Source organism: Diceros bicornis, chromosome 20 (assembly GCF_020826845.1).
Source record: "Diceros bicornis minor isolate mBicDic1 chromosome 20, mDicBic1.mat.cur, whole genome shotgun sequence".
Lineage (NCBI taxonomy): Eukaryota > Metazoa > Chordata > Mammalia > Perissodactyla > Rhinocerotidae > Diceros > Diceros bicornis.
This window is the reverse complement of record NC_080759.1, coordinates 61,483,027-61,510,016: the sequence shown is the minus strand read 5'-3', so window position 1 is coordinate 61,510,016 and position 26,990 is coordinate 61,483,027. Positions and strand designations below refer to the sequence as shown.

General features: G+C 58.5%; 1 protein-coding gene across 1 annotated transcript; it reads left to right on the top strand.

Annotated features, from left to right (window-relative positions):
• The first annotated feature begins 6,076 nt into the window (after positions 1-6,076).
• Positions 6,077-25,070, top strand: SLC6A19 (solute carrier family 6 member 19). The gene is made up of 12 exons (XM_058564402.1): positions 6,077-6,337; positions 14,533-14,673; positions 15,507-15,644; positions 17,111-17,292; positions 17,729-17,839; positions 18,175-18,287; positions 20,516-20,644; positions 20,758-20,914; positions 22,163-22,367; positions 22,484-22,643; positions 24,501-24,663; positions 24,870-25,070. Exons 1-12 carry the CDS (start codon positions 6,136-6,138, stop codon positions 25,068-25,070), a joined length of 1,902 nt encoding a protein of 633 aa, XP_058420385.1. The 5' UTR covers positions 6,077-6,135.
• Positions 25,071-26,990: the final 1,920 nt, after the last annotated feature.

The window sequence follows — 26,990 nt, the reverse complement described above, 5'->3', positions numbered from 1 at the left end:
GCGGTGTGTGGCCCGCCGACAGGAGGCACTAATAATAATTCCTGACCCCGTGCTGTGCCATCCTAGGGCTGGGGGGCGTCGTCCTGTCCTTTAGTGTCCTGAGGGACATCGCAGAAGTAGGCCGCCTCGCCTCGGCTCCCTGCCCAGCATAGATAGGACGAGGTCACCTGCCCTAAAGAAGCCATTGGGTTGTGCACCGACTCGCATGGTGAGGAGCATCGATGGAAAGACTCTAATTTGTGGGAAACTATCCAGTGATGTAAACGATTATGCATCCTGGACAAGTTGGATTATTCTAGGAATGTAAGGTTGGTTTCATATTTAAAAATCAAACTGTGTTATCATCACAGCAAGAGAGTAAAGGAGAACAAGTTAATAATTATCCCAAAAATGTAGAAAAGCAGTTCATAACATTTATCATCCATTCCTAACACAAAAGGAGCTCAAGGGTGGGGTAGGTGACAGCTAACAGGTGCAGGGTTTCTTCTGGAGGCGATGACGATGTTCTACGTTTGCTTGTGGTCATGGCTGCACAATGCCATGAATACACTAACAGGAGTGAACTGACATTTCAGACGAGTGAATTTATATTGTGATAATTGTAGCTCAAGAAAACTGTTACAAAAAACAGAAGAATCTCATAGTACACCAGGGATAGAAGGGAGATTCCTTAATCTGGTAAGGGTTTGTACAGAAATCTCAGTCGTCCTCGCTGGTCCCAGGGGTGAAACACTGGCAGCTTCTCACAGACGGGGATGAGTCCAGGACGCCTGCTGTCTGCCATTCTGTCCAGCGTTGAGCTGGACACCACATACCGGAGTGAGAAAAACACAAGAAGACAAAGCAACGGGACCGGAGGGATTAACAGAAACTCTCATTTTCAATTGGCATAATTTTGATTTAAAAATCTCTTTTAAGAATCAATGGCTAGGGGCCGGCCCACTGGCATAGTGGTTAAGTGTGCATGCTCTGCTTCGGCAGCCCAGTGTTTGCAGGTTTGAATCCCGGATGCGGACCTGCACACCGCTTATCACTCCATGCTGTGGCGGCATCCCATATATAAAGTAGAGAAAGATGGGCATGGGTGTTAGCTCAGGGCCAATCTTCCTCAGCAAAAGAGGAGGATTGGCAACAGATGTTAGCTCAGGGCGAATCTTCCTCACACACACACAAATCAATGGTTAAAAGTATTAGAAAAAATTTTGACATCAGGTCAATATACAAAAATTAATTGCATTGTTATACATACCAGCAATACACAATTAAAGGATAAACATTTAAAAACATACCATTCACAATACCATAAAAAATCAAATATCTAAGAATAAATCTAATGAAAGATCTTCAAGACCTCCCCACACAAAACTATCAACATTGTTGAGAACAAGGCCTAAATTAATGGAGGGATATACTAGGTTTCTGGTTTGAAAAACTCAACATTGTTAAAATTCCATTTAAATTGATCTACAGATCTACGGATTTACTTTATCTCAATCAAAATCCCAGCAGGTGTCCTGTGGAAACTTACAAGTTTACCCCAAAATGTGTATGTTCTCGAAGAAAAGCACAGTTGGAAGACGTGGACCATCAGACGTGAGGACCTGCCTAAAGCTACGGGAACTGAGACCGAGTGCCCTTGACAGAAAGGCCAGCGGGGCAGACGGGACCGTGAGGACACAGCGCACAGACAGGCACCGTGGATTCAGGGACGGGGCAGCCCGCAGGAAGTGGGGAAGCGCCACATCCTGAGTAAACGGTGCCGGATCGTTTGGACTTCCAACCCAAGAATCCTGACTCTACCTCACACCACTCATCAAGAGCAATTCCAAACGTCTGAGGCCAAAGAATAAAGCTTCTGGAATACAACATAAGAGGGTATCTCTGACCTTGAGGGAGGCAAAGGTTTTTGAAAGGATTGATGGTGGGACAACACTATAATGAAGATTTTCTGTCATTAAAGACACACTGAGGGAGGGGGATGCTCGTGAAGCCCTGTATTCCAGAACACAGTCGAGTGTCCTGAGAGTTAATAGGAAGGAGCCGGCATCCCAACAGAAAAGAGCATCTGAGCAGGCGTTTCCAGGGAGGACGGCCGGTGGCTTATAAACTCGCAGGATGGAGCTCGCAGACTCAACCACATGGATTCCTGCAGTGCTGCCCCAGGGCTACCAGTCACCCAGCGTGGGGGAGGCTGTGGGGCACCCCCTGGGATGCGGGCGCTCTTGGAGCCCCTTTGGTAGCATCTTTTCAAGTTGGGCATGTGCAGCCCGAGGAGGCAGCAGGTCCACTCAGGGCTCTGGACCCGACTCCAATGCCCGAGAGACAAGAGGGGCTTCTGTGGTAACGGCACAGCCTGGACGCTGTCCTGCCACACAGGACAGCACCTGTACGATAGATAGATGAACTGTGCACCTCTCATCAGGGAGATCTCTCGGTGTGATGGAGCCCCAGAACCCCACAGACCTCCCTGAGCTGAGGAAGCAGGAACGGGGGGTGGAGGCTGTCCATGGGTCTCACGGTCTCGTGGGGAGGAGGGAGCATAAGCAATAAGCCAAGTTACTACAAACGCTTAAGGAAGGATGGCGTGAGGAAGGAGAAGGAAGGATGCTGTGAGGAAGGAGAAGGAAAGATGGGGTGAGGAAGGAGAACGCAGGATGCTGTGAGGAAGGAGAAGGAAGGATGGCGTGAGGAAGGAGAACGAAAGATGGCGTGAGGAAGGAGAAGGAAGGATGGTGCGAAGGAGGAGAAGGAAGGATGGTGTGAGGAAGGAGAAGGAAGGATGGTGTGAGGAAGGAGAAGGAAAGATAGCGTGGGGAAGGAGAAGGAAGGATGGTGTGAGGAAGGAGAAGGAAGGATGGTGTGAGGAAGGAGAAGGAAGGATGCCATGAAGAAGGAGAAGGAAGGATCGCGCGGGGAAGGAGAAGGAAGGATGGTGTGAGGAAGGAGAAGGAAGGATAGCGTGGGGAAGGAGAAGGAAGGATGGTGTGAGGAAGGAGAAGGAAGGATGGTGTGAGGAAGGAGAAGGAAGGATGCCATGAAGAAGGAGAAGGAAGGATCGCACGGGGAAGGAGAAGGAAGGATGGTCTGAGGAAGGAGAAGGAAGGATGGCGTGGGGAAGGAGAAGGAAGGATGGCGTGGGGAAGGAGAAGGAACGATGCTGTGAGGAAGGAGAAGCACAGATGGGTACAGTTGGCGGTGGGGTAACCAGACCTGGACCTGAGGGGGAGGGAGCCAGCCGCGTGGGCACCTTGGGAGGATGGGTGTTGCCTGGGAGGGATCAGGGGCCTCTGGGTTCTGGAATGTTCTGTCTCTTGATCTGGGCGATTGTTACGTGGATATGCCTGCTTTATGAAAATTCATCAACCTGTAAGACAGTCACAGAAAAACATGTGTTCAAATACATTTACCACAGCAACATTTACAATGGGGAAAAATGAAACTTCATGTTAGGGAAGTTTTCTGTATAAATTATAGTATACCCAACACACTGAGTACTCGTAATGTCCCACATCAAAAAAGATCCTTGAAAGAAAATTTAATAAAAAATTAACAAATACAGTAAGTAAAAATTTAAATTTAGTTAAAAATATTAAAATTTAAGGAAAGGAGAATTCTCGATCATAACGTTAAGTACCAATGTCGCGGACCGTAATTTCGTGCAGTGAGTGTGTGTCTCACGTACAAGCATGTTTGTGCGACCACAGATCCAGGAGACAACCGTCAGTGCTCGTCTCCAGCTGCGGGTTGAACACTCTCCCTTCTCTTTGTCGAGCGTGTGTTTCTTTCGTGATAAAAGTTGTCACGGGGAGCGCGAAGGAAGAGACGCGTGAGGAGGGGGCCTCGGGCCTGGTGTCAGGCCAGAGCTAACTCTGAGACCTTGACTGAGTGGGCAGCAGCCCCCGTGGTCCTTGTGGCCGGGACCCTGCCCCACCTGGGCTCCACCCTTGGGCACTAGGCCTTCTGTCTGCCAGGTGCCGTCTCTGGTATTTTCTCAGAACACAGCCGCGGAGCTCCACATTACTACTGTGTTTTACAAATGAGGACACTGGATCTCAGGGCACTGAGAGCGGTGGAGCTAGGGCTTCGGGAGGCTCAGCTGCTCCAGGGAACGTGGGTCCAAGTCCACAGAACGTGGGTCCAAGTCCAGCTTCCTGCCACTCCCGGCTTCCTCTGGGGAAACTTCCAGAGGGAGCGGCCAGGAGGAAGCCCCTGGCACACTCCACTGTGGAGCCCAGGCGTGGCCTGCTGTGGGGCGGGGACCCCCCCCACACACACCTGGATTCCGTGCCTCTGACTCCTGGGGGGTGGGGGCCTCACACTGCACACATCCAGCACGGAACCCCACTCCAGACTCCTCCCTTGCTGGGCCTTGGGGTCCAGGCAACCCCTCCTTCCTGTCTCCAGACCGTCTGCCTCTCCTGTCCCCACCACCAGGCCTGGGCCAGCCTGTGGCTCCCTCCTCCCTCCCTCCTCTCTGTCTCTCTCTCTTTCTCTCTGCTGCCTGTCTCTCTCTGTCTCTGTCTCTCTCTCTTTCTATCTCTCTGTCTCTATCTCTCTGTCTTTCTATCGCTCTGTATCTCTCTATCTCCCTCTGTCTATCTTTCTATCTCTCTGTCTCTCTCTCTATCTCTCTCTCTCTGTCTTTCTCTCTCTGCGGTGGCCTCCCCCAGGCCCGTCCTGCCCTCCAGTCTGTCTGTCTCAGGACAGACGTCCCTAAATGCACACCCAATCGCTTCCTTTTGGGCCCCAGGCTCCCCAGTTTCCCTCTTGTTCTGGGACAAATGTTGGGCTCCTGCACTCACTCACCCCAAGTGACCGCCACCCTCCTTCCCTGGATTATTCAGTGGACATGGGTGTGAACCAGTTGTGTGGGGTGGGGGTCCTGGGGGCAGACAGAGCCCAGCCTCGGGGACGTCACCCCCCAGCAGCACAGCTGTTGATGAGATGGATAAGCCAAGAGACAGGATGACAGAGTCTGTCCTTCTGGGAAGGCCACGGGGTGGGGAGGATGGGGAGGGCCGTGGAGCCCAGGTAGTCCCAAAGGTTGACCCCGAAGACTGGATGGAGGTTGGGAAAAGGCCCCTCAGTCGGTTGGGGGTGCATGGTCACTAGCCCACGGGAAGGTGGCGGGCAGGTGGGATCGCTGAGCTCAGGATCAGGACCAGAAACCACGCTGGAAAACCCCTTTTGCTCTGGGTCTCCATTCAGACATAACCCCCATGTGGGGTCTCTCCTTGTCCCCCAGCCTCCAGGACAGGCTCTGGGGACAGTCCACTCCTGGAGCTGTGGGGAGAGCCTGGGAGGCAGCAGGGCGATGGCTCTGGGGACAGTCCACTCCCGGAGCCCTGGAGAGCCCACAGGGACGAGCACCCTGGAGGCCGTTCTGGGTTCAAAGGGCCCAGCCTGGAGGCCCCCAAGTCTGAAGCACCTCTGGTTACCCCCATGCTAGTGGGACCTCGAGGGTCTCTGAGGAGCTGTTTAGAGTCCAGAGCTCAGGCCAGGAGGGGTCCAGACAGCAGAAAGCTCAGAGTGAACAGGGCAGTGGGCTGCTCCCAGGACCCAGGGCTCCACTAGTGTCCCTGGACTGGGAGGGGTCAGGGACGTCCCAGCTCTCAGCCTGTTGGCAGAGAGAGTTTGGGAAAGGGGGCCCCTCCTCGGCCTCCTCCTGCAGATGGGGTGGGGTGTGGTCAGTGGACGGAGCCTCGGAGGGTCTGGAGGCTGCGTGTCTGGGGGAGAGCTAGCATCCTGCAGAGCCAGGCAGGGCCATTGGGGGCGGTCGGATACGGTCCTTCTGCCCCGGGTCCCTCCTCCCTGGAGTCTGGCCCTCGGCCCACATGCAGGGCTGGGAGCTGGGGGGCGGCTCACCTGTGAGACATCCGGTCTGTGTTTGCACAGGGGGAGGGGCCGGCAGCGCAGGCTGAGCAGCCTCCGAGGGTCGGGCGGCGGCGCCTCTGCAGATAAGGCATTAACAGTCCGCGGACTCGCCCTCCAGATCTGCTGACGCTGACTGTAGGCCCAGGTGCTTGGGGTGAGGTATCAAAGGTTCCCTATAAAGTGCTGGGGCTCTAGGCCGTGGCCACTTGTGCTCCAGCTCCTGGCCTGCTGTGGCGACGAGGGACCCGCCCAGCGACCCCCATGATGAGGCTCGTGCTGCCCAACCCAGGCCTGGAGGACCGGATCCCGTCCCTGGCGGAGCTGGAGTGCATCGAGGAGCAGGAGGCCAGCTCGCGGCCCAAGTGGGACAACAAGGCCCAGTACATGCTCACCTGCGTGGGCTTCTGCGTGGGCCTGGGCAATGTGTGGCGCTTCCCCTACCTGTGCCAGAGCCACGGCGGAGGTAGGCCCGGGCAGAGGGCAAGGGCGGGGGATGGGGCTGAGCCACACTGACGCCCCCCTGGACCCCAGCATCCCCTCCACAGAGGGGAGGAGTCTGGGGGGCCGGGGGCTGCAGGCGGGGCAGGCGCACACCTGTGTCTTCCACCCGGGGGTTGTCTTCACTGCAGACTTGAGCCCCCGAGTTTGCACCGAGGGCAGGGCTGGGCAGAGGCGGGCCTGGGCCGGGTGGCCTGCGCGCTGATATCTGCACCCCGTCCCTGGCCACAGGGGTTGGCAAGAGAGGCCCACTGCCCGGGCCCGCATGTCCAATGCTGGCATGTCAGGCTCCAGGAGGCCGCGTGCCACCCGCGCTCCAGGACCCGGGATCCCTGCCCTGTTCCCAGAGGACAGAGGGACTTGGGTGTTGGGGGGAGAGGAACCAGCCACTCCTCCGGGTGGAGCATGAAAGGTGCTGGCACGAGGGGCAGTAGGGCCAGCCCTCTGCACATCCACCACGGGCACCGGGTAGAGTCCTCCCTGTGCATCATGTCATGTCCTAACCCCACAGGCAGGCAGCACACTCCCTGATGGACAGAGGAGGGAGCCGGGCCAGGAGCAGGTGGCCCACAGTGGGACACGTGGCCGGTTCCTGACCCACGGCACACAGGCCAGAGGCGGGGGAGCTGCTCCCCCCTGACCAGCCGCCTCCAGAGGCCGCTGAGGGTCTTGCCTGGAGCCCAGGGTCTCCTTGCATGGCAGAGGTCGCCCCCTCACCCCAGCTACAGAGCCCCCACAGCCTTGTCCCTCCTCCCATCCTCCCATGTCCACGACTGCAGGGATGGAGGTCACACCCGTGGTCCCCTTGGCCCCCACGCATCCAGGGCTTCTGTCTCCCCTGGGCCCCCAGCCCGCAGAGCTGGCTGGACACTCTGGGGACTCTGCTGGTAGACAGGTTCCGGGCTTTCAAAGGATGTTCACTCTCTAGTGATGCGAGTTAGGAGGCATCGTTTTCTTTCTAACTCTGAAGACCTGCTGACTCTCATCCGGGTTTTGTGACCTAAAGTGTCCCTGAGAACAGCAGACGTGGTCGCCCCCGGAGAACCTGTGACTCTGCACCACCCCGGGCTCGAGAATGTCTGGGAGGCTGTGTATTACCCGCCTCTGGTCCAGCCTGCACCTCCCGGCTGGTTGCCGCCATCTCTGCGCTCGGGGGAGAGGGTGGGGCTGGGGACCCTGGGGCCTGCAAGGTTGGGATGCCCAGCGGTAGGGCCACTGAGTTCCGTCTCCCAGCTGCCCCAGGGAGCCCGGCTCTCCCTTCCCTCTGGAACCTCCTGGTCAGGCCCCCCACTGCGGGGGCCGTCCCGGGGGAGGGGCCCAGCGTCCTCTGCAACTCCAGCGGCAGTTAGTTCTAAGGGGAAGCCCAGCACAGCAGGGATTTCCTCCCCCGGGGCGTGGAAGGAGCCCGCTGGAGAGGGAGGAGGGGCCGGGCACGCCCCCTGTGCTGGGGCCCCCGGCAACACAGGATGGACCCACTTTTTGGGGCCCCCTGAGAAGAGAGGGACTGGGAGCACCAGAGCTGGGGAGGATGTCCAGGAACATGCTGAAGGGACTTCAAAGTCCTCAGTGCAACCGACCAGGACAATGACGGAGACCGAAAATTCCCAGAGAGCCGCGGGGCCCCTTTACTGAGAAGAATTCACCCACGGGAAATGGGGGCTCTCGGGGTGCAGCCACACACTCACCATGAGCCCAAGGGGGCAGCACGGGAACGTTGCCTCCAGACACTGAGGACAGGAGCATCTGCATCACCCCAGGGAAGGGGGGCCGACCCTGGGTCCCCGGGACAGACAACAAAGTGTGGGGGTCCTCAATCCATCGGCTCTAGCAGGCGAGGTGGGGAGGCAGGGGGGGCGGTGCAGCCCCTGACATTCTGGGCGAGGCTGCCACCTCCCAGCTCGGCGGGACCGCCCTGGTGGCTCACCGTCTGTCCAGTCCAGGCCGCCCATTCCTCTCCCTGTCCATCTGTGCCCTCCTGGGGGCCTCCCCACTGTCCTCCATCCCCCGGGTCTGCTCTCAGGTCAGGAGCTGAGCGTCTTGACTTCCAAGCCCAGGAGACAGTCACTGAGAATGGTGACAAGGTGGCCGGTGGCTGGTGACCCCTCATGTGGATGTTCCCCACCCCGAGCCCCAGCTATGGGGGAGGGGAGCGGTTGTGTCACTTGAAAAGAAAGTGACACATTTGAGGACCCCAATGACGAGTCTTGGTTTGGTGGAAACTTAATTTGTCTCCAATTATTTCCAGGAGATTGGGGTAATTCAAAAAGTAAAAACAAGTGATCATTTACTTTATTTTTAACTTGGTATTATGAAAAAAATTAAATTCAGAAAAGTGGAGGAAACTCCAGTACAGACCCTATTCCCATGACTTAGATTCAGCCGTCAGCAACATGTTGCATGTTTATTTTGGGCATGTGGCCATGTGCACGCACACACACGAAAAGCCCCTACTTCTGCATGATGTGTGGCCACGTAGGAGGCCGGAGACCTGGAGCTCTGCCTGGGCCCGGCATCTCTGTGACGAGCGGGGCAGGTGGACACTGGGCCTGCCCAGCCTGGGCCCGCCTGCTTTCGCATCTTTCTGAGGTTTTGTGTGTTTGCCGACAAACAGCAAACATCTGTGACCCAGCGAGGGACAGTGCACCCTCAGGCGTATCCACTGTCACAGCCTCACCACAAAAGGGAAACTGGCACAATCACCAGCGCCCTGACCCAGAGCCGGCCCTGTGGGCACCAGGCAGAGGCTCGCACAGCCGAAGCTGGGAAGGGGCTGCGGCGGGAATGGGCACGGGTCTGGGAATGGGAAAGTGCCAGCGTCACTCTGGTTTAAGGAGAAATCTGGCTTTTCTAGGGGCCAGGAGAGGTGTGAGAGGGGACTGTGCGAGAGAGGGTGCAGCCCTGGCGTGGGCAGGGCCGCCCGGGTTAGGAACTTCTGTCTTCCCTCTCCATCACTTCTCCCAAACGCACCCCGACCCGTCCTCCGGGCAGCGGGATGCCCACGCCACCCCCTCCTCACAGCCACGGGTCAGGGTTTCCTCCTTTGAGAGCTCAAACACAAGCCTCTCTCCTTGGCCAGGGAGACTCGGCTCCTCGGTTATTTCTGTGTCCCCGCCACGCGGCCAGTGAACTCCCTCTGTTCCCGCCGTTCCCTGGGAAGCGTTCCTGGCCCACCTGCTGCAGGTCTGCATGTTCGCAGTTCTAAATCCGGTCAACAAACGAGCAAGGAGTGTCCCGACACCGAGAGTCCGCAGTCTGGAAGGCCACGCTTCAGTTTAGATTTCCACCTGCCCCGCTGCCGCCCTCCCCAGCTGCCTCTGCATTTCCAGGAGATGTGCTCACAGTGCATGTGTGGCTCCCCAGCCCCCACACCCAAACCTTGTCCACATCCGCCTCCACAGCCATCGTGGCGGGTCCCACCGACTCACAACCCAGGGGGCACACCAGCTGGTTGCTCCCTTGGGAGACTGGGGAAGGGGCCGCACAGGCCCGATGAATCGATGACTTGGCCCATTTGGCTGGAGCATTCTGGACCCTGATTCCCTGAGTGTGACCTGGAAGGGGCCTGGGCATGGGCTCCAGGGGGCAGGCTTCAGGTGGGGAAGGCAGCACAGGGCCCTCAGAAGTGCAGGAAGGGATCTTCGTGCCCGGGTCTGAGGGTGGTCCCACTTCTAGGTCCCACCTCCAGACCCTGGACAAGCTGCCCCGTCCCTGGGCCCCCTCTCTGTTCCTCCCCCACTAGCTGCTGTGATCACAGGCGACACCACAGGCTTGGGGCTCTTGTGTCCCTTGGCGTGGGAGAACCACATGCATTTCTGGTCAGTCTGCCGGGTGCCGACTGGGTCAGAGACAGCCAGTCTGAAAGGACTGAGCCCGGGGGCCAGCAGGGTGTGCCAGATGCGGGAGGGCAGGACCTGCCAGCACCACCATCTCCCTCCCAAGCACTGGCTCTGTGGCGCTCAGGGCTGTCGCGTGGGCACAGGTCTCGTGGTGGCTCTGCGTGGGCTGTGAGTCTGGACGTGGGCAGCAGGGAAGGCTGCAGGTGAGGGGACAGCAGCCCCCTCAGTTGGCCTTCAGGAAACAGCAGGAGGACTGGGGGGGCACCCCCGGCCATACCCCCACGTCCTGGGGACTAGACGGTCCTCGCCGAGAGTTCTGCATGTGCACCATGCCGGAGAGCCTGCACGTGGGTGAAAGTGCGTTCTCTCTCCACGCATGTCGCCCCCATCCCAGTCTGTCCCACAGGCATCACTCCCAATACTTGGTGCCCACGTTACCCCATCTCATCCTCGCAGTGACTGCGCAGCTGGGAGAGCTGGTGTGCGGGGTTGGGAGAGCCCCGAGGAGGCAGTGTCCCCCATCCCCCCACTGCTGTCTCCAGGCTTCTCTCCAGCCTGGTTCCAGGGGCTGCATTTCTCTCTTGGTCCTGGCCCTGTGCCTACCGATTCAGCACATTTTCCTCCGGCTTTTACTCTGTGCCAAACAGCCACGTGCGGGCAAGAGACACGCGGAGGCTCAGACCGGCCTCAGAAGCACGCATCTCTCCCCCAACGTCCTCTTCCTCCTCCCTCCCCCTTGTTTCCTAATTTCTCAAAGAGAGAAAGATCTGCACTTCTGTGCCAGCTGTCTTTCTCCTGTGGGGTATGTCCACCTCGTCCCGCCATGAGTGTGCATCGGTGTGCAAGAGCACACATCCCCAGCTCCCGGGGCAGCGCTGGGAGGCTCGGCTCCGGGGACCTTTGGAACCCGCCTGGGCGCCCTCCATGCTTTCCTCCCTCCCTGAGACTTGCAGCCCTCCCTGTCTGTCCTCCCCTCCTTCCTACACCTCCACCCACAGTGAGAAGCAGCGGGTGTAAAAGGGAAAGGTTCATGTTCCCGGGCTTGATTTGTAAAGACCCCTTGGCATGGTTGGAGTTTCTTGAGAGGGGACTCCGGGAGCTCAGCACCCGCTCATCTGGGAGAGCAAGGATCCGGGGCTGCCCTCCCGTGAGGCGGCTGGTGGGTCACAACTGCTCTGTGCTGTTACCTCCTTGTCACGTTAAGTTCCCCATCCCCTGTGGCCCACAGGCCCGGCTTTCCTGGGGTGCCAGACCCTCAGCCCCATCGCAGCCGCAGCCGCAGCACCAGGGAGACCTATCTCTGTCCTGGCGTGGAGACCCAGGACAGAGGACAGCCCACGGGGCAGAGGAGGTGCCCCTGGGCTCCAGGGGGCCTGTTAGTCCCAGCCGGTGAGGGCACTGTGGATGGACAGACAGAGGGACGGACTGAGGGAGGAGAAAGAAAGAGGGAAGCCAAGGGAGTCAACCCAGCAGCACACATGGAGCTGCTGGCGAGATTGCCCCTGCCTTCCCATGCCCCTCAGAGCCTCTCTCTCTCTCTCTCTCTCTCACACACACACGCGCGCGCACGCATGCACGCACGCTCGGGCATGCACATACACATGGACATGCACTCACAATGCACCCACGTTCACATACACCCACGCATGCACAGGCACAAGGACACACATACATGCACACACCCGCAGGTATGCACATACCTGTGGACACACACCCACCACACTCGCATGTGCATGTGCACACACTTACACACTCACACACACGGACATGCACACATTCACATATCCCCACGCATGCACACGCACAAGGACACACATACATGCACGCACTTACATGCAGGCATGCACATACATGTGGACGCCCACCCACCACATACTCGCACCCACGTGTGCATACATTTACACACTCACACACATGCGGACACGCACGCATTCACATACACCCATGCATACACATACTCGCACACACACGCACACTCATGCACACACACTGCCACCCCACTGAGGACCTCTGGCTCAGCGTCTGACACTTGCCTTGACCAGAGACCCATGCAGGAGGCGGTGGTCGGGGTGGGGAGGCGCAGGGCAGGGAAGGGGAAGGAAGCGAAGCATGTAAGCTATTCAGGGGAGGACAAACAGCAGGAGTGTGCCGGGAAGGGACGGGATGGAGGTGGAGATGGCCTCCTCCTGGGTTCCTGGGACACGAAGGGGCGGGGAGAAGCAAGAGGGATGGGAGCCCGAGCAAGCAGCCGGGGGCGCTGCGTGCTGAGGGGCTGGGGCTGCGCAACCGCTCCAGACGTGGGGTGTCGTGGGCACCGCTCCCCGGGAGACCCGGGGACGTCAGGGTGAGGGGGAGCAGGCAGGCGTGGGCGGCCCCCATCACTCAGCAGGTGCAAGGCTGGATCCCCCAGGCCTCCCAGTCAGGGATTATGACTCACGGGGGTCCGGGGAACCCAGCCCACGGGCCCGTCAGGCTGGGAACCGAGTCCGCGCTGCAGTCCTGGAGCCATGAGTGTGTTTTGAATTCTTATCTCCTGGTTTCAGCTGTGCTGAACATCGTCCTGAGTGAGTGTTCACAACCTTTGTAACCACAGTTGTGCTAATCTCTGTAGATTGTGCTCAGGACCCTCCCACGCTAAGTGCACCGGAGAACCTCCTCGGATCTCCCGCTGGCCCCGCGGTGGGGGCGGGCGGAAGGGAGCAGCTGGGACCCCTGACCTGGTTCACCGTCACTAACCTTCACCTCCTTCCTGCAGTAAAGTCGGGCGGGGGGCGGGGGAGGGGTTGTAGAACCGCCAGCGCGGTCCTGACAACACGGCGGGGGGGAATCGTGACGCAAGGGAAGGGATTCCACTGCCGAGCCTGGGTCACCACACATGGGACCACGTTCACCACAGAGGCTAGCTCCCCCACCCCAGCGGGAATTGTGACCCTGTCCTGCCATTTCCACTCAGCAGATGGTCACGGAGCTCCCGTTCAGTGCCAGGCTGGGCCCTGGTGTCCATCAGAGAGCAGAGCCAACAGACCCTGCACTGTGCCTGCGTCCAGCAGAACGTTCTGGAGGACACTCCTCCACGTCCCTAAGCAGGGTCCCTAAGGCTCAGACTGAAGACCCCCGATGCAGACATCCCACGTGCCCTCTGAACCCTGGGCTCCCGTGGCCTCTCCCCTCTGACTTTTCCGTGCCTTTGAGTGCAGGTTCCACGTGCTCTCCACGCCTCCCCTGGCTGGCTCACCCTGGTCTGTGCCCCGCCCCGCGCTCCGCCCAGCCCGCGGACACCTTCCTAACCTCCCAGCGCTGTTGTGCACCACCCCGTGGGAAGGGCATGGGCTTGTGGGGTTGGCCACTTTGTTGAGGCGGCACAAAGCATCTCCCCATACAACAAGCGGCGGTCTGCCCAGGTGGCCCCTCTTACCACGCAGGGCTGACAGGGGGAGTCCATGGGTCCCTGCGAGAAGAGGGAGCTGTCAGAATGACAAGCGTGTCTCTACACGTTTAAACGCACGAACGTCTCAGTGCTGCCCTTTGGGCGGGTGCCCACTGTCTGGAGCTCGGAGAGGAGGCCAGCCCACACCCTCCAGCTTGAGTTTCTCTAAAGAGTCAGAATCTAAAGACGTCGTGAGGAAACGCAGCTGCGTTTACTGATCCACATGCGGCAGCGTTCTGCGTGCTGCCTTTGCTTTTAGGATGGTCCCAAGCATTAAACCTGACTTTCATAGGAACGGTGGGTTGCTTTTTCTTTTTAGGGTAAGCACATCTCTATCTTCTGTTTACTTAAAAGGCATCCTGAATGAACTTAACGTTCTAGTCAATTTAAACCATAAAAATGAACCTTGGTTTCAACAGGGAATCTTCCCCTTCCTGGTTCCCTCACCACCTGCACAACTTCTTCCTGCTCCAGCTCCGCCCCAGCACGGAATTGCTACACTTTCTAAACAATTCCAAATGCCCTCCCATTTCAGTCATTTCTTACCCATCTGAAGGACAATGGACTTTGCACAGATGAGAGCACGGACTCTCCTGTGTCCCACTGCTGAGTGGGCCTTCTAGAACGTGGAGTTAGCTCTGACCCCAATCCAGGGGTCTTGCTGTTACTTTGAAGCTCTGGTCCTTGATTGCTCATCTCTAGAATTTTCTGTGGCAGGCAACACCGTTTTCTGCAACGCCAGTGGCCATCACGGGCAGTGGTGTTGTTGATGGCCCTAGTTTGTATTTGTGACAAAGTTCTGCAGATAATTTCTGCAAATGCCTGTGTCCCCAGAGGTGGCCTTCTGTCCTCCTGGGCACTGTCAGCTGACTGCATCGCTTCCTTCTCCCCATCCAGGGGCGTTTATGATCCCCTTCCTCATTCTGCTGGTGGTGGAGGGAGTCCCCCTGCTGTACCTGGAGTTCGCCATTGGGCAGAGGCTGCGGAAGGGGAGCGTGGGCGTCTGGAGCGCTATCCACCCAGCCCTGAAGGGCCTAGGTGCGTGTCTGTGCCGACTTGGTGGGACCCCTGCCTGGGGCCTGGTAGTGGCAGAAAGAGCCGCTCTCTTCCCTCCTCCCGCCCGTTTCCAGGGAGAGGAAGTTCCAGGGCTTGTTCCCCCCACAGGCCTTTGCAAACCTTTCCTTAGAACCTCATGGGAGGGTAGGCTGCAGGGTCCAGGCCAGGGCTGCTCCTGGCCACCAGGGACCAGCCAGCAGAGGCTGTCCCGAGTTCCTAGGTGCCCGGGGCATGGGAGGGTGTGGACGCTGGGGGAGAGCAGGGTCCCCCACTCCTGCCCAGAGAGGGCTCAGCAAGCACCCAAGGGACCCGGAGCGGGGCTCACCACCAAGGCTGCCCTCCTGCTCTCCCGGACTCCTCCATCCACTCACATACAATTGGTGAGGAGGCCCCCAGCTCTGACCCCCACCGCAGCAGTGACCCCCATGCCAGCAGTGACCCCCCACCCCAGCAGTGACCCCTCACCCCAGCAGTGACCCCCACCCCAGCTCTGACCCCCACCCCAGCTCTGATCCCCGTCCCAGCAGTGACCCCCCAACCCCAGCTCTGACCCCCACCCCAGCTCTGACCCCCACCCCAGGTCTGACCCCGACCCCAGCAGTGACCCCCACCCCAGCTCTGACCCCCACCCCAGCAGTGACCTCCACCCCAGCTCTGACCCCCACCCCAGCAGTGACCCCCACCCCAGGTCTGACCCCTACCCCAGCAGTGACCCCCACCCCAGCAGTGACCCCTCACCCCAGGTCTGACCCCTACCTCAGCTCTGACCCCCACCCCAGCACTGACCCCTGACCCCAGCTCTGATGCCCTCCCAGGCATCACGTCCATGATCGTGTCCTTCATGGTGGGCCTCTACTACAACACCATCATCGCCTGGGTCCTGTGGTACTTCTTCAACTCCTTCCAGGACCCTCTGCCATGGAGCCAGTGCCCACTCAACGAGAACCGGACGGGTGAGCCTGGGAGCAGAGGTCAGGGGTCAAGGGTCAGGGATCTGCTGGCTGTGTGGGGCCGCCCTGCACCTTTGAACATGCAAACTGATGATTCATGACCTGTCGTCCTCTGATTTTCTAAAATTTCGATAGTTACAGCTCAGGTTTGGGAAAAACCAGGGCACATTTAAGGCAACAGAGCATTAAAAAATCGCCCTGCGAGAGAAAAGCTCTTACAAGCTGCATCTCAGGGGAGCGGGGCCAAGGTCTTTAGGAAGGAGCGGTGGGGGGCCCTCTCTGGGGGGTTCTCCCACAGCGCCCTGTGCCGCCCTCTCGGAAGCAGCGGGCCAAGGGCCCCACATTACACAGAGACCTGTCTCCTGGCCTCAGAGCGAGGACACTGGGTGTGGGGTTCCAGGTCACCAGCCAGGGTGTGTGTGGAACTTTCCGGAGAACGCTGCTCCCCACATCATGGAGAGTGGTGCCCCCCTCCCTCCACGTTCCCCGGAGTCTCTTTCTCCCCAGGGCGTGTGCCCAGGATCATCCACCCCTCATCATCTGGTCCTTCTGAGACCCCCCGGGAGGGAGGATGGGAGAACAGACCCTCTGCCGGTGGCCCATGGGGGACAGGAGCACGTGTGCTCAGCACGGCAGCTCTCCATACATCTGCACCAGGACAGAAACTGCCCGTTTCTAACAGGCAAAGAGTGGCCGGTGTGGGGTACTGCGTGGGTCCCTCCAGGTGTGCTGGGGTCGGGCCGCCAAGATGGGCCCCTTGGGGTCAGAAGAGGACAGGCCCTGCCTGTAGGCTGCCCTTGCTGCCCTCGGACCATTCGGGGCACTTTCCCTGTCTCCGGGGCTGGGGTGGGGTCTTCTGGGATTAGACTGCTCCCCTCTTAGCAGGGTCTCCGTGCAGTTCCGGAGCCTGGAGGGGCAGCAAGGACCCGGGGACCCACAGTGGTGCCAGCATGTGAGGCTGAACAGAGTTGCCCGGCACGGGCCTTGGTCAGGGAGCCCCAAAGACCGGTGACCTGCACGGCTGAGCCTCCTGCCTGGGCACCGACTCCCAGCCAGGCCTGTGGGGCTCCGCCTGCCTGGAGCAGGGGCAAGAGGGCGGGGGCAGGCAGTCGAGGCCCCGGGGTGCACACCATACTTGCGTCCACATGCATGTGCACGGCTTGTATGGATACATGTATGCACGAGTGTGTATGTGAGTGTGCAGGTGTGCTTGTGTGTACATGTGGGTCAGTGTGGATGTGTGCGCACATGGGGTATGTGTGTGCACGTGTGTAGTTGTGCAAGGCATCCTCATGTGCACACACATCTGTGTGCATGTACGTGCCTGCACACGTGTGTGCTACGTCCCAGCATGAGTGCCCCAGGAGCACAGCCCGTGTTCCCTGTGGCTCTTCCCCGTGCTCTGTCCTCCGCATGGGTTCACACTCTCTGTGACCACACACTGAAGCATGAGAGGGCCCGTCCCCCAGGCTATGTGGAGGAGTGTGCCAGCAGCTCCTCCGTGGACTACTTCTGGTACCGGGAGACCCTCAACATCTCCACCTCCATCAACGACTCGGGCTCTGTGCAGTGGTGGATGCTGCTCTCCCTGACCTGCGCCTGGAGCGTGCTCTACCTGTGTACCATCCGCGGGATCGAGACCACCGGGAAGGTGAGGCCGGGTGGGCCACGGGTGCTCACAGAGCCCTGTCTGAGCCGCCACACCCTTAACCAGCTCTGAGGGTCACGGCCCCGGCGTGCCCTCTGTCTGGGGTGCTTCTGCTGCCCCCAGCCTTGCTGATCGCCCAGGCTGGCGGCCAGACACTCGGTGCTGGCCAGGATGCTCTCAAATGTGCTTAGAGAGAAGCATGCAAGAGCGATACATGCAGTGTGTCTAGTGGAGGGGCTAAACAACCGCGATTACACAGTCACAACAACAACCACAACTGCCACCAGAACCATGGGAACGGCAGAGAGGCCAGGGCCCCTCCCCGGGAAGCCTGGGGCTGAGGGACGCATGGAGGAGGGCGGAGCGGGGTCCTGCGTGACCAGCCCTTCCACCTCGTGGGCCTGGCTGCCCCTGCGTCCCACACTTGCCCCGTCCCCAGGCCGTGTACATCACCTCGACGCTGCCCTACATCGTCCTGACAATCTTCCTCATCCGGGGCCTGACACTGAAGGGGGCCACCAATGGCATCGTCTTCCTCTTCACGCCGAATGTGAGTGTCCCGCTGTCTGCCCTGGGCGCCCACCCCGTGGTGGGGGGTGTGCTGGGGGACAGGCCTCCCCCGGGGCTAGTGTGTGTGCTGGGCCCGCAAGGGGCTGCTTGACTGCGGCTCTGCAGGGACGTACAGACGGCAGCCACCGTGTGGGGAGGCATCAGCTGCCACCTGCAGGGGCATCGTCTGTCCTGACCACCTGCCCGCCCGCGGCCTCCGCGGTCACCAGGCTGGGCGCCTTGGCTCGGGTCTCGAGCTTCTTCCCGGGACCGCCCCCTTGTTTCCTGGGGCCCGAGTCCTGCAGCGCCCAGCTGAGCATCTCTCTTTGCCTGCAGGTCCAGGAACTGGCCAACCCGGTCAACTGGCTGGATGCGGGCGCCCAGGTCTTCTACTCCTTTTCGCTGGCCTTCGGGGGCCTCATCTCCTTCTCCAGTTACAACTCTGTCCAGTGAGTGTGTGCACGAGAGGGTCCCGCGGGCCTGGGCGTCGGGAGTTGTGGGGCCTCCACCAAGGCTTGGAGTGCTGTGTGCCTAAGTTTCCCCATCAGACTTTGTGGGATTCTGTGGTGAAGGTGGAAAGAGCAAAAGGCGTGCAGGGGAAGGTGCAGCTTACATGCGAGTGTCGACCCGCATCTTCACTGCTCCAGTCCCATCTGGACTCTGGGGGACAGGGCTGGGAGAGGCAGGGAGGAAGTGAGGACTTTCATGAGCTGGGTACCGCGAGGGAGGCCTGTTTCCGATCCTGCCTCCCCTCGGCCTCGGCCCCAGTGACAGGAGCCCTGGTGTTCTCCCCTCCATCCACCACGCCCCTCCCCTGGTGACCCCTCAGCATCCAGGACTCCAGGGGCCTCTGAAGGAAGGAACGCAGTTGGCGTTAGTTCACCCCCACAAGCATTAACAGAGCACCACTGTGTGCCCCCTGGTGCGTCGGGACCCGACCTCCTGGGATCTGAGTTCTGCAGAGAGATGAACACCAGGATGAACAAATGTCAGGTCATAGGAGATAAAAGATGCAGAGAAAGAAAGCGCAGAGCAGGACGAGGGGTCTTGGAGGGGCCTCATCCATCAGAGCAGGCTCGGGGTGGAAAAGGTGCTGTGTGAGCATAGACTCAGGTGGGAGGGGTGGCTGCAGATGCCCTGCTGGCCGTGGGGGACGGGTCAGGAGAGGGTGGGGCCAGCAGGGCCCTGGTGAAGTCCTGGGGTCGCTTCCCAGCGGATGGGGCAGGAGGGAGCTGAGGGCGAATTTTCTTCCAGCTTTATTCAGACACCTCCCACATGGTAAAATTCACCCACTTAAAGAGCACAATCCAGTGGTTTTAGGATATTCACAGATTGTGCAGCTACCACCACGAATTCCAGAACATTTTCATCATCCCAAAAGAGACCCTGGACCCATCAGCAGTCCCCCACCCCACCGCCACCCCGAGCCCAGCAACAATCATCCGCTTTCTCCCTTTACGGATTTGCCTCTTCTGGATGCTTCACAGATGGGGAATCCTATAGGCTTTGTCCTTCTGTGTCTGAGCATAACGTCCTCGAGGCCCATCCGTGTAGTAGCTTCACTCCTCTTGTGGCTGAAGAGTGGTCACTGTGTGGATGGACCACATTGTGCTCACCTACCCACCTGCCGACGGACACTGGGGTTGTTTCCACTTTTTGGCTGCTGTGAACATTTGTGCACAAGCTTTTGTGCGGACACGTGTTTTCATTTTTCTTGGGTCCGCCTAGGAGTGGATTGCTGGGTCACGTGGTGGCTCCAGGCTTAATCATTTGAGGAGCTGTTTTCCAAGGCTGCTGCCTCATGTCACTGTCCCACCAGCCACGTCGCAGGGCCCCAATTTCTCCACACCCTCGCCAATATCTGTTATCTGACTTTTTGGTTCTAGCCGCCCTGGTGGCTGTGACATGGTGTCTCACTCTGGTTTGACTTGCATTTACGGAGGGCTGAGGGACTAGGCTTTGGATGGAAGCCTCTGGAAGGATGGTGTCAGCGTCGGCAGATGGTGGAGGGGGAGAACTGCTGGGTTGGGTGGGGAGGTCATGGGTGGGGTTCTGGGCGTGCTGAGCTGAGGGTGGCTTTAGGTGTCCAGGTGGAGATGGGGGGGTCCTCAGCTGGGAGGAGGCGAGACCCCCAAGGTGGGGAGGCTGGGAGGGGATACCAGTGGGAGAAGGGGTACAGGTTGTGGGGGTCTGGCCCAGGCCACCTCCTCGAAGCCTTTGCAGCTGGTGGGGGGCAAGGCCCGGGGATGGGTCCTGACCGGGTGAGGCCAGAGCAGACATTGGCAGAGCAGGGATTTGAACAACGGGGTCTCCAGCTCCAGCTGTGGGGTTGAAGGCTGCTTTAGGGGTTCCCAGGGCTTTCAGGGGTCTCTAGGGCGACCAGGTTGTGGCGGGGGTGGCGTTGTGAAGTGGTAAGAATGGCAAGAGCGAGGGGCTAGTGGCTGTGGACAGGGGGCGTGGGGACAGGCCCTCAGGTCACCTTGTGCTCGGGGCCTGCACGGTCGTGGAAGAACGGCGGGCCGCGCCCTCCCCTGCAGCACACCTGCCGCTGAACCTCTCAGGCTCGGCTCCCAGGCGGAGCTCTGCGTCTGTCCTCCACTGTGTACCCACGTGGGCCGGGCCGGGCGGACACGGCGTCCCCTGGTCTGCGGTGACCAGATGCCGCTCTCATCCGCAGCAACAACTGCGAGATGGACTCGTTGATCGTGTCCATCATCAACGGCTTCACGTCCGTGTACGCAGCCACCGTGATCTACTCCATCATTGGCTTCCGGGCCACCGAGCGCTACGACGACTGCTTCAGTGCGTGAGTGCCCATCCCCCACTCCCACGCGCTGTGCCACCTGTGCGCCTGGCCTCCGAGGAGCCCACCAGGCTTGCACCCGCCCAGGGCCAGAGTCAGCCTCGCTCTCTTTCCAGGAACATCCTGACACTCATCAACGGGTTTGACCTGCCTGAAGGCAACGTGACGCAGGAGAACTTTGAAGAAATGCAGCGGTGGTGCAATGCCACAGACCCCGTGGCCTTCGCGCAGCTGACGTTCCAGACCTGCGACATGAACTCCTTACTCTCCGAGGTCAGTCCTCTTGGGCGGCGCTCTGATTCAGAAGCAGAAAGACACAGGAGCGAAGGACCCTTGGGTGGACACTGAGCTTCCCCAGGAGCTGAGTTCCTACTGAGCCATCCCCACCCCCTGTGCCCCTCGGGAGGGAGGAGCCAGTGCCAGAGGTCTCGCTGACCCACGTGGGGCCTGATGCAGCAGCACAGGGTCAGCCCAGCAGTGAGGAGACTTCGTGCTTTTGCACCGCGAGCCCGTCTGTGCACACGGCCTGCCTCGCCACCTGCTCTAGCCTAGTGGACGGGTCACAGGTCCAAGGCATCTATTTAAGGGACTCGCTCAGACCCCACTGAAGTCACTCAGCACTCTTTTTTTTTTTTTATTAAAGATTTTATTTATTTTATTTTTTCCCCCCAAAGCCCCAGCAGATAGTTGTATGTCATAGCTGCACACCCTTCTAGTTGCTGTATGTGGGACTCAGCCTCAGGATGGATGGAGAAGTGGTGCCTCGATGCGCACCCGGGATCCGAACCCGGGCCGCCAGCATCGCAGCGTGTGCACTTAACCACCAAGCCACAGGGCCGGCCCAACACTCAGCACTCTTAACCCGGGCCTTGTGGGGTGCGTCTCAGGAAGCATCCAGTGGGCGGGGGTCCCTGTTAGCGAGCAGATGGCGGTCGCTACGTGTCTGCCTCATGTTTCTGTCCAGGCAGCTTGGGGCCCTGACCACTGCTGGACAATGCACTCGCTATGCTGGTTCTAAACATAGTTTAGCTTTTAAAAATACACTTGGGGGGCCGGCCCAGTGGCATAGTGGTTAAGTTCGCGCACTCCGCTGTGGGGGCCCGGGGTTCTTGGGTTTGGATCCTGGGCGCAGACCTACAAACCGCTTCTCAAGCCATGCTGTGGCGGTGTCCCATATAAAGTAGAGGAAGATGGGCATGGATGTTAGCTCAAGGCGAATCTTCCTCCACAAAAAGAGGGGGATTGGCAACGGATGTTAGCTCAGGGCTAATCTTCCTCACAAAAAACAAAAACTACACTTGGGCCCAAAAGACAAGATCTGGTTACTTCATACACGGCTCAGATCAGCCTGACACTTGCACGGTGCTGCCTGGCGGGCGGAGAGCTGTCCAGGGATGTGCCGGTGATGGGTCACTGACAGGAAGGGAGAGGGACATGAGCGGGCCGAGGGGGTACCCTTGGGGAGCACGCCCAGGGTGCCAGGAAGCCTGTGCTAAGGGTACGTGCCTGCCCGCCCTGCAGGGCGTGGAGGGCACCGGGCTGGCCTTCATCGTCTTCACCGAGGCCATCACCAAGATGCCAGTGTCCCCGCTGTGGTCTGTGCTCTTCTTCGTCATGCTCTTCTGCCTGGGCCTCTCATCCATGTTCGGGACCATCGAGGGGGTGGTCGTGCCCCTGCAGGACCTTAAGATCACCCCCGAAAAGTGGCCCAAGGAGCTGCTCACAGGTATGTAGGGCCAGGCCGTGTGAGCAAAGCCTCCAGAGTGACCTCTGGGCATCACGGCCGTGGGGCAGGTGTGGAGCCTCTGTCCACAGCGGCTCTGCTCCCTGTCCGGCCCGCAGGCCTCATCTGCTTAGTGGCCTATCTCATCGCCTTCATTTTCACGCTGAACTCGGGCCAGTACTGGCTCTCTCTGATGGACAGCTATGCTGGCTCCATCCCGCTGCTCGTCGTCGCCTTCTGCGAGATGTTCTCTGTCGTCTACGTGTACGGCGTGGACAGGTAGGAGGGACGGCCCATCTGACGGTCACAGGAAATCCCCATGGTGGGGCGAGCAGTCCCGCGTCCAGGGCAGGGTGGGAGACGGGTGCCTGCGACACGGGACTGCGTGCGTTTCCCTCGGTGGGAGAGAGTTGTGGGTGCGGGGCCTGGCACCCGGAAGAGTGGAGGGAGAGGAGGTGGATCCCAGGCGGATGCTTGTCCAGAGCAATAGAAACTGTACCCCTTCCAGCTTCCAGATGCTTCCAGACTAACATACAACGGTAAACACTGACAGCAGAGCGAGGAGACTCTGCATGTCCTGGTGGGGGGGAGAGAAAATGGCTCCCACAAGTGAAAACACGGACACCTCTCATCTGACCGTGTGATTAAAAATGCTGTAACCAAGTGTCACAAGCAAAGTCAAGAGACAGACAATGAGCCAGGAAAGCAGCCGCACCGCGTCGACGGCACTGCTGCGCCTCGCACACCAGGGAGCCGCCGCTGCAAACTGATGGGCCTGAAGCGCAGAAGGACGCTCGGTGTCTCAGTCGGGCTAGCAGCAGCCCCCGGGAATGAGGGGCGGGGAGTGGACAGGAAGGGGTCTTGGTGTGAGTGATGGGCTTCCCTGTGAGGTCCTGCCGGGCGCCCGCCCAGGGGGAGTGAGCTGAGTGTTTTACTCCAACTCGGGGCCCATGGCCAGGTGCTCCTGGGGGGGGTGCTCTGGGCCTTTCTCGGGGGAGAGAGTGCTCTGCAGACAGACACAGCCTCAGGCAAAGACAGGCAGCTGTCCCCTTGGCTGACATTCAGGGCCTCGCCCCATTACCATAGATGGTGGGAACCAGAAAACGTGTCCGTGCTCTTGGCAGGGGCTGGACTTGCCACAACCTCAGAAATAATGTGCCAGATCTATGAACATGGAATGAGGAGATGTGCCCAAGCCCTGCCGGGGCTCCCACTCTGGGCGCCTGTTTGTTCTGCATCACCCAGCGCACACGGGTGTGAGGGCACGTGTGCAGGATGCTCACTTCAGCAACACCACGCAAACAGCCGTGGGGGAGCCTGAGGAGTACATGGCAGACCCACTGGGCGTAACACCAGCAATCCTGGGGTAGGATGTTCAGACAGAAACGCACGGGTGTGGCGCACACCACGCTCTGGCTGTGAAGCAGGCGTGTCCACCTGTGAACGGCCCGAGGACAGTTTGAAGCCGGCCCCCGGCCCCGGGCATACTGTGCAACGTTGCCTCAGGAGGAACAGGCCGAGCAGAAGGGGCTCAGCACAGCTCCCGGGGCCTGCTGCTACAAGGCCTGGCATCTGTGCTTTTTCAGAAGCGTCCTCTGGTTCGCCGGCGGTCCTGGACCTCCCCTTGACCTTCTGCCCGCTCCCCTCTGACTTGCACAGCAATAAACTCGTTTGTGCAGAAGAGAGTTCGTTCAGCATAGGACAGGCAGGAGATGATGGGCTGTCCAGGTTCAGGGCCACTGCCCTGTGGAGGAGGCTGAGGGGGGACGGCTTGGATGGCCTCCCTCCTCCGCGCCCCCAGAAGTACTGACCCTGACTTTGTGTGAGTACCCGCCCAGGGCGTGTGAGGAAAATGAGGCCTCTGATGGGAGTTTACAAGTTGGAGCACTGGGCGGAGGACGGCGGAGGTCTCCAGACGCCCCCGAGATGGCTTTCGCTGTGCCGACAGGGGTCTTCCCTTGGAGGCGTGTCTTTGCTGGAAGCGCGGCTAGAACTGTGATGAGGGAAAGGGCGGTGCTGCAGGACGGTGGCCGTTCATCTGTCACGGGAGACTGGCCCGCCCTCTGCCTTGATGGGATTGAAGGCCTGGTGATGTCCACCAGGTGATGGCTCCCTTCTGGCCTCTGTCCCTCCCAGGTTCAACAAGGACATCGAGTTTATGATTGGCCACAAGCCCAACATCTTCTGGCAAGTCATGTGGAGAGTGGTCAGCCCGCTGCTCATGCTGATCATCTTCCTGTTCTTCTTCGTGGTCGAGGTCAACGAGGAGCTGATATACAGTGTCTGGGACCCTGCCTATGTGAGCATGCAGGGGCCACCGGGATCGGGGAGCCAGGGGTCAAGTACGTGTGAGGAGGCATGTGGGGGTCAGGGGCCTTGGTCTCCCTCCCCTTCCCCACAAGGCGGGAGGGTGAGACAAACCGGGGTCGGGGGCATTTTGCCCCCTGAAGGAGACCCCGCTGGCTGCCTTTGTGTCTGCTTATCCTGTGGTTCCTCTGTCCCCAGGAGGAATTTCCAAAATCCCAGAAAGTCGCATACCCGAGCTGGGTGTACGTCGTGGTGGTCATCGTGGCCGGGGTGCCCTGCCTCACCACCCCTGGCTTCGCCATCTACAAGCTCATCAGGAACCGCTGCCAGAGGCCAGGGGACCGCCGGGGGCTGGTCAGCACACTGTCCACGGCCTCTGTGAACGGGGACCTGATGTAGCGTGTATACACAGGAGTGTGTGACTATGTGTATGCATACACGTATGTGTATATGTGTGTGGGCACATGTATATGTGTGTGCACATGAGTGTATGCATGTGTGAGAGTATGTGTATACTGTGTGAATGTGCATACATATGAGTATGTATATGTATAACGTGTGTACATGTGTGCAAGTGTGTATACAGTGCATGAGTGTATGTGCATATATGTGTGTATATACGTGTGTGCATGTTTGTGTATTGTGTGCATATGTGCTCATGCATATGTGTGCACATGCATGAGTGTGTATGCACATGTGCAAGTGTATATGAATGTGTGTATGCATGCATGTGTACACGTGCGTGTGCATACCCATGCATGTGTATATATACATGTGAGTATACGTGAGCATGTATATATGTGTGCCATGTGCATGAGTGTATGTACACGTATGTTTTGTACACATATATGTACATGTGTATATGTGTGGATGTGTATGCATGTGTGACAGTGTTTGTGTGTATACTGTGTGAATGTGCACACATATGAGTATGTATGTGCATAATATGTGTGAGTGTGTATACAGTGTGTGTGTATCTGCATACACGTAAGCATGTGTGCATGTTTGTGTGTATATATGTGTGCATATGTGCTCATGCGTGCCTGTGTGTATACGTGAGTGTGTGCACATGCCTGAGTGTGTATACAAGAGAGTGTGTATGAATGTGTGTACAGAGTATGTGTACATATGTATTGCATACACATGTATGTGTATATATGCATGTGAGTATATGTGATAATATGTATATGTGTGCCATGTGATGAGTGTATGTACATGTATATGTTTTGTACACACGTGTACATGTGTATATGTGTGCATGAGTGTATGCATGTGTGACAGTGTGTGTATACTGTGTGAATGTGCACACGTATGAGTACGTATGTGCATAATGTGTGTGAGTGTGTACAGTGTGTGTGCATGTGCATACATGTGTGTATACATATGAGCATGTGTGCATGTTTGTGTGTATATGTGTGCATATGTGCTCATGCATGTGTGTATACGTGTGAGTGTGTGCATGTGCCTGTGTATACAAGAGAGTGTGTACGAATGTGTGTACGGAGTATGTGTACATGTGTATTGCATACACATGTATGTGTGTATATGCATGTGAGTATATGTGATAATGTGTATATGTGTGCCATGTGCATGAGCGTATGTACACACGTGTGTGTGTGTACACACAGCTGTGCGTGCGTGCATGCATGTGCATATGTTTGTGTGTACACACGCATGTTGCCCACTGCACGCACGCCTGCCACGTGGGGCCTGGCTGTCCTCTTGCTTGCCTTCATCACGGATGTGGTGGGGTGCCTGCTGCCGCCCGGGAGCAGATTCTGCTCGGTCCTGCCACACCCTGCGCACGCTCAGAAGGAAAGTTGAAGGCCTCGGGGTGGGGAGGCCGCGCCTGCTGTGCTTACCCCGCGGCAGACAGGAGCGCGTGGTGGCCTCAGCTGCTTGGAACGAGGGTCATCACCCCCAACCCCTTCCCCTTGCGGTCAACTCCCTGACCCAGGAACTCCTTCAGTAGAGTCGGTGTGCTTTCTACACTGTGCCGAGGTGCACCCTTCTCAAGCCCATTTAGATGCGGCCATGGCCCCGGGCCGGTGAGTTTGAGGAAACCTGGTCGAGTCCTTCTGGGTCCTGCCCATCTGCCAGCCTGTGAAGAGTTTCTGAGTGTTGGCAAGATTCTGGCTTAATGAATGCTAATCTGTTTAATCATTGCTTTTGGCTGCCACAAATAGTTGAACAGTTAAATAAAACTCAACTTGGTATAATTTAAGGAAGAAACACCCTTTGTGCTTTCTTAAGAGGAATCAACTGCGTGAATTTTTAGCCAGATGTTGGAAAGGACGAGTTATAGGGTAACTCAGCCTC